This window comes from Vicugna pacos, chromosome X (genome assembly GCF_048564905.1).
Source record: "Vicugna pacos chromosome X, VicPac4, whole genome shotgun sequence".
Classification (NCBI taxonomy): domain Eukaryota; kingdom Metazoa; phylum Chordata; class Mammalia; order Artiodactyla; family Camelidae; genus Vicugna; species Vicugna pacos.
The window spans coordinates 94052095-94062885 of record NC_133023.1 but is presented as its reverse complement, the minus strand read 5'-3'; the positions used below and the strand labels follow the sequence as shown (position 1 = coordinate 94062885).

Sequence of the window (10791 nt, the reverse complement as noted above, 5' to 3'; positions counted from 1 at the left end):
TGTTTACTGTCCCTTTCCCTAACCAGAATGAAATCTTCATGAAACCAGGAACCTTACCCATCTTCCCCAGTACCTGCACATCGTGGGTGCTCAGTGTGTTTCTAGAATCTCAAATGCAGGGAAGGTCATTAATTGATTAACTTATCAGGGAAAGGAATTAGAGTGGTAGCCCAGATTATCTATAAATCTTTTATACACAGTATTAAAATGGGAAGCTACCTCTATTTACAGGTATGATACATAGAATACTGAACACATGAAGGGTTTGACACGTGAATTTTTCACGTCACTAAGGCTTACCTCTCCTTTAAGCACCAACAGTCCCTTGGATGGTAATACCCCTAAAACAGGGTCCATGTTGCCCTATCTCTGAAAATCAAGCAAATGCAATTTCATTTTCCTTTCCTTATGAACATCCCTTATTGTCAGGGGTTGTAATGAAAGTGTAGCCCTGTGGGATGGCTGAGGTGTGACAATTATGACCATGTGCTCCCATCATAAATGGCCCCAGAAGGCTATAGCTTTTTTCTTTTGAATACTTTTCCTCTACTTTGACAGACTGTCATCCTGAAAATCACTGCTGTTCCTGGCAGTATCTCCCTTCTCCCATCTTAAAATGGACGACGTCGGATTTGTTGAAAGTCAGTTAAAGAAATACAATTGTTAGAATTGTATGCCCCCAAAGCAGGTTGAGTAAAGTCTGAGGAGTATTCTTATGAGAAAAGGGCATGAGCTTCAGAAGACCTTTCCTTCCTGGCTGCTAGCTGGCTTTCTGGTTGGGTTAGCCAACCAGCTAAGACATTACTTAACCACACGCTAAAGAGCTGGCATGAATCAGAAGGGGAAACCACTCAGCTGCTTCATGATATTGTACCAACAATCAGACAGATCTCGGTTTAAATCCCTGCCACCTACCAGCCATGCACCTATCTTCTCGAAACATTCATGTTTATGGAGCACAGGCTGTGCCCCAGGCCACTGTCCCTGTTCACCAGCACTACTGCATCTAATTAATCCTTCCAGTAGGCCTGTGAAGAAGACAGCACTGACCCCCATTACTCAGTTGAGAAAACAGGTTCCAAAGTTCTTTTTTTTTTTGGAGGAGGAGGTAATTAGGTTTACTTATTTATTTTTGATGGAGGGACTGGGGATTGAACCCAGGACCTCGTACATGCTAAGCATACACTCTACCACTGAGCTATTACTCCCCTCAGCCCAGAGTTCTTAATTCACCCATCATTCAACAATAAGCATCTGAGCTGCTCCTATCTTCAAAGCACTAGGTACATATCAGTAAACATGACAGAAAAATCCTGGCCCTCCTTTATTTTATACGTAGTAGTTTGAACCTCTTAATCCTCCCCCATCCCTCTATACTTCCATAAAAGGAAAAAATTCCTGCCCTCCTTATATGGAGCTTACATTCTAGAACTCATGAAGGGGAGAAGCAGCAAGCAACAAATACAAATGTAAATTATAGTTCATGTGAGTAGGTTACCCCACTCAATTGCCAATCGCCAACCATTTTTACCTGCAAAAATGGTAACTTCATATGGTTTGACCTAAGAGAAGGTGGTAAGTGCAACTGAAAGGAGGGGGGGGAGCTGCAGCAGGAAGTGGGGGGCCTGCAAAACCAGATGAGGTGACATGGTGACACGAAGGAGAGGTGGGGAATCACGAGTTACCCGGGATGCTACACTGCCGTGTAGGCAGGCCAACCTTGGCCTCACGGGGTTATGAAGCTCAAACGAGAGAACAAAAGTGAAAACATTTTGTAAACGCAAAAGTTCTAGGACAATAACAAATTACTTAGTGTCATTTAAAGTTCTCTATTTTGCTGCTGGGAATTACAGCGAACTTTTTAAGGCACAAATACAGCTGGATGGCTTGCAAGGTTGCTAGTTCATACCTTACCTGGAGCAGAGACGCAATGAAGAGTTTCGGTTTAGAACTTTTCTTCCTGCTCCCATAAAACAAAAGGTCTTGTTGTTCTTAATCAACAGAGTATTCTCCACACAAAGAACGTAACAGTATATGACTGAAAACAAAGTGTCCAGATGCAGGTGAGACTGCCATCAAAACAACTGAACAGAATTCCAAGAAAGCCTTGTTACTTTAGCATAGGAAAATGAAATAAACTATAAATACCATGTGCCTGAAATTTAATGTCTCTGAAGTCGTTAAGATCTCACTACTTCCACCAATGCATTCTACCAGATAACCATTATTTGCTGTGCTTGGTAAAGATTAGAGTTAAACTAGCTACTAAAATTTAACAGACGAGGAAAAGGTAACAAACAGAAAACTACACTAGGTTAATTTGTAGAGAAATGACAGGTATGCATAGCTTCTTTTAAAGAGACAACTTTTATTTTAAGGATTTTTACATTGAAGAAGTCAAAAAGTGGTGGTTTTTTGGAAGTTACTGATCTGCATTTAAAACGAACTGTTGACAAAGATTCACTGGAAATAATCTGAACAAGCAGGAAAATAGATTAATACTACTGACACCTACTAAAATAATTCCAGGACATACGGTTTATCTGACATAACAATACCTCTAAGTGCTGTCACGGAATGAAACTGACCGCTTCTTACTTTTCTAAACACACAGTGGTATAATTAACAATATTCAATCACTTCTGTTCTTTCCTGAATATATAAAAATTAAAATACCAATTAAAAAACTAATATATTCTTCTGTTTAAATGTTTCTTACAGATACAATTTCAATATTTTCATTCAATAGTGGTGTGGTGTAAGAGATTTTTCATTCACGAGTGAAACAACAATCCACCCAAAGGGAACTGATAGTCTATAGGCTCATAGTGCAAATAAGGAATTCAGGAATGCAGCAACTGACATTTCTAAAATACAAAACAGATACAATTCTTAGGAGACACATGCAAGAAGCTCTACTAAGCAGCTGGCCACAGAACTAGAACATCTGATCACTTTACTGGTGATTTCAGTGGGACTCCAGATGTTTCCAAACTCAACTTGAACTCTCATCTTAGGCTTTGTATTTGGCTTTTCCAGTTTCACTAATGACACAAACATGCTACAAAAGAAAAAGCCAGAAATTCACATTAGAAGAGCGTATTCCGAAATGAAAGGCAAGAACAACAGTCCGTACATCTTATATGAATAGTGTTATGCTGCAGGAGATTTTACGAAACAAGCAGAGATGTGTGCAGACTCTCTTATCCTCCTCACGCCTGTTCATAAGAGCATTCTCCGGACTCCGACCTCCAGGGAAGGAGGCGGGTACTTGAAGGAGAGTGAATTAAAAGACTTAGCTAGCTTATTTATTTCTTATTTATGACCACATCTATCATCTGAAATAATAACGGGACAGCTATTGTGTATTAAAGCCGTTCAACTGTTTCAGCCAGTAAGAAGTGTCACCCTAGCCTGGCCAAGCTCCAGCTCTAAGGACGTCTATACTTGACTGCAGCTTTATGTGACTAATGGGAACCATCAGTCGGTTCCAATTATGAGGTGCTGGAAAGAGAAAACAATTCTTCTCTTTTGTAAATTTTTATATGGTTTCTGAAAAATGAGAGTGAGGAAAAAGAAGCATTACTTACATTCAAATCCCTGAAGTATTCATTATAGTCAAGGGCATATCCTACGACAAACTTGTCTGGAATTTCAAATCCAACAACTAAAAGGAATCATAATTTACCGTTTAGATTACAGAAAACATCACTTTCAAATCTAGAATGTGCAAACATTCTCTAAGGAACTCTAACCCATTTCATATAAAACTTTTTTGGGTTAAAGATGGTTAAATGATCGGCAAAAAGAAAATCACTTACAGTCTGGTCTATATCCAACACTTCGAGGGGTCCTTTTCACCAGCAAGCTGTTGATTATAAAATGTGACATGTGACACACATGTGACTACAAGACATTACAAAAGAGAACACTCGTGTTCTGCAACATGATTTCATCTGCATTTTAGCATACTGTGGTCAGTCTTAACAAACCCAAATAAAGACTGTGAAATGGACAGCTAAATCACAGGGGTCCCTGGCCAGGGACAGCCAGGAGTTTACACTACAGACGAGGCCCCTGATTGATCTCCACCGGGAACACGATGGACTGTCCTGAGAGCGGCCCCCTGACTACTCACATGCCCACCAAAGGGCAGCTAATCGGGAGGATGAATGGGTGGGGAGGGCCAATGAGCAAAGATGAAAAGATAAAGGTTCTCAGTCCAAAATCCCTGGAAATACAATCCCAAAGTCACAAAGGGGTGCGGGAAGGGTGAGCATCACCTTTCAGGATTTTCAGTAAGTGGCTTACAAAGAGGAACTTTAGGCTAAAATACAACTAGCATGCTAAAGGAGCTAGTACTTGGTTTTGAGAGCAGAAACTGCAAGTAGGATGCGTCAGCTCTAACAAAAGCTAATTTCATAACCCAAGTGCTGCCTGCTGAAATTTTTCAGCCATGAGAAGAACCTGTAGTGATGTTTTGAAAGCCTTTATGTATGTTAAAGGCAGTCCCAACAAAACTTAAGATTTCATACCTTCCTAGATAAATATATTTAAAGGGCTGGAAAGGACCTAAAGTGATTCTTAACCTTAGCTGCACATCAGAATCACCTGGGAACTTTCAAAAATATGTAACAAAACTCAGATACCCAGGCCATACCCCAATGCATCAAAATCACTGTGGATGGGACACATAGGTGGTTTTTTGTTTCTCAAACTCTCAGGTGCTTGAGAAGCACTGGCCTAGGCCTTAGTCATCAAGGGATCATCTAATCAAATCCTTCACGACTCCCCTTCCAGTAATTAGAGGACACACTTGGACTCGATTTCCATATAGACAGAAAGTAACAAACCAATCACAGCAAAACTGAACTCATTCAGAAATACTCCAGAAAAGGTATCATTAACTCAAAGCAAGCTGTAATAAGAGTACAGGGGAATTCAGCACCTCACATGCCTAGAGATCTGAATGAATTATTTTGAAGTAACTGTAAATTCACAGAAAGTTGCAAAAAAAAATGCGCAAGGAGGTCCCATCTGCCCTTTGTCCAGTTTCCTCCAACGAACATTTCACATAACTGTAGTAGATTACCACACTGGTGGACTGACCTTATCCAGACTTCGCCTATCTTATGCGCTCATACTTGTGTGGGTGTGGTTCTATGCACATGTGGGTGTATGGAACCAGCACCACAATCAATACAGAACTTTCCATCACACATGGCTACCTCTTTATTTATAGTCACATCCACCCCCTAACTCCTGGCAGCCACTAATCTGTTCTCCATTTCCATCACTTTGTCACCTTAAGAAGGCTGTATAAATGGAATTATACACTACGTATCCTTTGAAATTGGCTTTTATTAGCACAGTTCCCTAGAGGCTCCCCCAGATCGTTGTGCATATAATAGTTTGTTTCTTTTTAGTGCTGAGGAGTCTTCCACAGCAGGGCACACTGGTCTGTTGAACCGGTCACCTACCGAGGGACATTTTCGTTGTTTCCAGTGTGGGGCTGCTACAAAATGATGTGGCCATGAACATTCACACGTAGGTTTCTGTGTGGACACATGCTCTCATTTCTCTGCAATAAATGCCCAGAGTGCAACTCCTGAAGTCGTACGGCAGTTACACGTTCAGTTTCTTTTCTTTTAATTTTATTTTTTATTGAAGTGTAGTTGACTGACACATTCAGTTTCTTAAGAAACTGGCAAACTGTCTTCCAAAGTGGCCCTAGCATCTGACATGCCTGTCAGATAATAGTTTTTTAAGTTTTAATTTAACATTTAAGTTAGAAAGCTTCCAAGTCATTCTTAACCTTGCAGTGAATAAAAAGAATAAGCTTTATACTTACTTTTTATGCATAAAGCACAGATACAAACACTACATAAACGCACACATCATATAGTTGTGACATTAAAATGTAATGGTGAGGGAAAAAAACTAAAATAAAATGTAATGCAATGGTGAGGAAGAGATTAGGAGGAGAAAAGGTTGAGAAATAACCGACTTAGGCCAACTCCATCACTCAGAACTTCCCACCTCCAGCAACATAAAACACCTCTCTCGTGAGGCACCCTACCTCAACGCTGCAGCATATTCCAGGAGAGGCACAACAGAGTATCTAGAGGCGTACATGCCACACTAAGCTGACATTTAAAACCCTAACAGCATGCAGAGAAAAAAGCAAGCACGCTGATTGGTTTACAGGAAATTACTTAGTGCCCTAGAATGCATCATTTCTCCACACTCCTCATGCCGGTCCCAAATCCATTTAAAGTAAAAACTCACTGACATACGCTTGCGCCACCTATCAGAAAAGCCCCAAAGGACAAATTGCTGACACATGACTCAGTAGGTTTACTGTGATTCAAACACATTTGACAGATACTTTGATCCTTTAAAAGGGGGTTATAAAAACCAGTTAATCATCTAGGGGGAAAAAAGTTGGATCACGATCTGACCCCCCCACAAAAATTGCAGATTGGTCAAAGATGCAAACAGAACAAAACCATCCAGGGATGTCATCCTACAAAAAACTTCAAATAGGAAGGCATGAACTCTGAGCCAGGCTGCCTGGGTTCCAATCTCACCCCTATAGTGCTTTAGCTCTGTGCCTTTGGACAAGTCCCCGTGCCTTGGTATCCCTATCTGTGAAGTGGGAATCATCGCCTGTGTCACAGTTGCTGTCGGGTGAAACTGTAATTAGGGATAAACACAGGTAGAACAAATAAAGCAAAAGCCAAACAGCACAGGTAGGACCAGGAGGTGAGGCTGGCTTAGAAGAAAGGAAGCAGGCACTGTAAACTTTCCATGTGGAGGCGAAACAAGAGGCAGCGTCCATGACCAACGCATCACTCAGTTCCAGGAGCTCCGGAGCCTCAGGGCCCACCCCTTCCTACCACCTCCCTAATCCCTTTTGTGGATCTTTGGTCTCAGTTTTCCAAAGAGGCCCCCAATCCTCTGCCATGCTACCCGGGACAAGTTGATATCATTACTAGATTGCTGAAAAGCCAAATGTCAAAAACATTAGGCAATAAGGTGCCTACACCACAAGGCTTTAAAATATGACATAATTATTTACAAAGGACACTTACTGAGTCTTATTTGAGATTATGTCACTTTTTTCAGATAAAACAAGAGTTGAGAACATTTAACCTTACAAAGAAGCAATTACCTAATCCTTTTTCAAATGAAAAAAGTATCCTATGTTGACACGCTACATACATACCTTGCGACCTTGACCATCTTTGGATTATGCTGCTTGACCAAGGACAGCAAGGTCTGCATTGTTTTGCCAGTGTCAATTATATCCTTTAAAAAAAGCAAAGACATTTAAATGGTAAATAAAATCGTCATAGCTTTAAATTCAGTAATCATGTAAACACAAAATGCCAAAACCCCACGTATAACTGGAACAATGTCATTCCTTTCAGTGCAGTAATTCTCATAATTCATTCTGAGGTAGATCATCTGGCTCTCAGCAAGCAACAGGAACATCAGTCCTCACAACTGGGTGTTGTAGGCACCAAGAGGTCAGCGACAGCTAATTTAAATATATATGTGCAAGTATGTACGCACGTATTTTATTAAAGTTGTGATGCCACCCACCCTTCATTATAAAAGATTTTTTTTCAAAAATTTCAGATCAGGATGCTCTCCTTCCAACTCTTGGATGCAGGTGGTTAAGAGACCACATTGAGAAAACACTCCTTTACACCACCTTAAAAGAATCCGAAGTAATAAGGTTTTACCATATAGAATGACTTTACAGGAAAGTGAATCTCAGCTATTTAGTCAAAAGTAGGACATTATTTAAAACAAACCCATCTCTAACTGAGAAAATATTTCTTAAACCATAACCATAATGCTCTTCAATGAAAATATTCTCTACGATGGTATAAAGCAGTGTTCACAAAGTGGGACTACAAGTCATTAGAAACATCACAGCTGGAGACTTGTGAGAAATGCAGATTTCTGAGCTGTGGTAAACAGAACTCTGATGGCCCCCAGGCCTCCTGCCCTCTGGTGTACACACCCACATCAATCCTCCCGACCCCCAACCCCCCAGTGTGAACAGAACCTATGAAACTCATGGCATGGTCGCTCCCGTGATTAGGTTATGTCATACAAGATGACTGTAGCAGCCCGGAGAGAGATTCTGCGCTGGTCTGGAAGAAGCCAGCTGCCCTGTGAAAGGGCCACGTGCTAGGACATGAGAATGGCCTGGCAAGAAGATGGAGGCCTCAGTCCTGCAACCACAGGGGCTGAGTTCTGGAATGGATTTGGGAGAGTACCATGAGCCACGAGGGACATAGGAGCCCCAGCCTTGATTCAGCCTGATGATACCTGGAGAAGAGAACCCAGCTCACCTACACTTGAACTACTGATCCCTGACAACGGAGATAATTAACGTGTTGTTTCAAGCCGTGAAGTTTGTGGCAATCTGTTAGGTGGTATGACCCCAGACAAGATGAATTAATAAATCAGTATTTTAAAAAAGCAACCAATTCCCAGGGATACACATGTACACAAACTCTTTGAAAAGAATGTTACTTGTTTATTTTTTAATCTATAAACTAAAGTTTCTAAAAACCCTGACAACAACAGAAAATGAATTAGGGGTTATTGTTGCTCTTAAGCCTTACATCACTTTACATAAAAGAGTGAGAACCCATTCTGTTGGTGGGAGTGTAAAGCATACAATCACTTTGGTGAATAAGATGGCCATAACATTAAAACTGAAAATGCACAAATTCTACAACCCAGTCTTTCCACTTCTAAGTGCTTGTATCTAGAGGGAACTCACACTTGTGCACACAGGGCATTGCAAGAGAATGCTCTCAGCAGACCTGCTGTAGTAGGAAAAATTGGAAGCAAACTCCCTATTTGTAGGGCAATAAATAGGTTAATTTGTACACTGCAATGCTATGAAAGAGTTTAAGGCCAACTAACTCTGTATGTCTCAACTTGAAAAACCTTAAAACCAATTTTGAGTAAGAATAACAAGTTGCAAGAAATACTATATACAGTGCAGTACTATATAAATTATCAAAAAATGTATTTTGTATGTGGTGTTATATATGCAATAGAATAAAAAAATGGGTGGGAATTTTATGTATCTTTAAAAGAAAAAAATTTCCAGCCAAAAAGAGAGGGGTAAGAAATATACCAAATTTTTTCCATTATCCAGTATAAATAAATTACTAAGTATTTCTCACAAAAAACCAACCTCACTCCCTTACAACATGAGCCCACCATTAAAACTGATGAAAAGGAATTTCTTTCCCTGGGTTACCTTTAGGACTGTGCATACCAAGTTAGAAAATTCATAAACAATACATTAAAGGTATGTAAAACTTACTTCAACAATCAAGACATTCTAGAAGAAAAAGAGAAATGAAAATCAGTACAATGAATAAGACAGTGTTTCTAATTATAATTTTAATCACATTATAACAAACTCTAAGGATTTATTCAAATTCTTGTTTTAAGACACTTTACTATATCAAGCCCTGATTTAAACAAGTGGGCCATAAAGATTTGGACCTCTTTAATATGAAATTTTCACTTCAATAGAATTTTTATCGGTCAAAAATAAAATTTGACCCATATGTTCATTTTTTAAGTTTTCATTACTTAAACGGAGCTCTAATCTTGGGCAAGTCACGAAATTTCTCTGGGCCTGTTTCCTATGTGCAAAATGAGGGACTTGAAGTTGTATGCGTCTTCCGACTCTAACATTCAAGAACTATAATTCGTACGATAACTCCAAAATCATGTATTTAACTTATCATATGGGATCCAATTCAAAACCCATTTTCTCAGTAGGCTAAAAGTGACCTGCACTTTCCAGATGTGTTCATATTCTTGGACTAAACTAAAGAAAGATACCAACCAACGCTTCCTCCTACCATAAACCCTTAGCCCAGTTTCTACCTCTCAGAACTTTAGAGCTGGAAGAACCCTTACAGAAAATACTGCCTAACAATCACCTCCAAGGTAGAGAAGAGTCCTCCCTATTCTTGGGAATGGGGTTGCATTTTACATACTGGTTATAATCATTGTCACAAGAAGACTCATGCTACATTGTTTATTTATAGTTCTCATTTCTCTGTCACATACAAATAGCATCAGAATTTTAATGTTCTATAAATTCTTCTAAGTCAGTGGTTATAAAGGTAGGGCACACAAGAGCCACTGGGTTGAAAGAAAAAAATATTAGAACTTTTTTTATACCTCACCTTAATCTATAATTCTGTAACTCCGTGTGTCATATAATATACATTATATTACTACCATAGTTCATACATAGTTTACTCCTTTCCTCATATCACAACTAATTTGTCTCTTTTCAAAAGACACTGTTACCTAAATCATAAGGAAAACTGAATATACAGTTGACTCTTGAACAAGGTGGAGACACTGACCCTCCGCACAGCTGAAAATCCACATAAAACTTTACAGTCGGCCTTCCATATCCAGTTAACCGTACTGGTAGATTCAACCAACCGCAGACCGTGTAGTAGGGAAGTATGGATTTATTGAAAAAAAATTCACGTATAAGAGGACCTGCACAGTTCGAACCCGTGTTGTTCAAGGGCCAACTGTAATCAATTTATGGACCAGTAATTGTTTCACCACCTACTATGTGGTTCTTTCTCAGCATTTTCTCTACCCCCAGCTAGCACATTTGAAGGATAGCATTTGCCCATCAGTAACTATGGCTTACTGATGCAGCAATTTGTACCACGGGATGGAGTTGTAGTTATTATGTGAAAGCAGCATTGAATT

General features: G+C 39.7%; 1 protein-coding gene across 2 annotated transcripts in view; it reads right to left on the bottom strand.

Annotated features, from left to right (window-relative positions):
• Nucleotides 1-2348: 2348 nt before the first annotated feature.
• HPRT1 (hypoxanthine phosphoribosyltransferase 1) overlaps nucleotides 2349-10791 on the bottom strand; it is a 28561-nt gene continuing 20118 nt past the window's right edge. The window contains exons 5-9 of one of the 2 annotated variants that reach the window (XM_072956208.1): nucleotides 9362-9379; nucleotides 7229-7311; nucleotides 3822-3868; nucleotides 3591-3667; nucleotides 2349-3061 (exon numbers count right to left, since the gene is read on the bottom strand). In XM_072956208.1, coding sequence (XP_072812309.1) covers nucleotides 3014-3061; nucleotides 3591-3667; nucleotides 3822-3868; nucleotides 7229-7311; nucleotides 9362-9379 — 273 coding nt within the window. In that variant the 3' untranslated portion in view covers nucleotides 2349-3013. The remainder of the gene's footprint in view (nucleotides 3062-3590; nucleotides 3668-3821; nucleotides 3869-7228; nucleotides 7312-9361; nucleotides 9380-10791) is intronic. The other variant, XM_072956209.1, reaches the window with a different exon arrangement.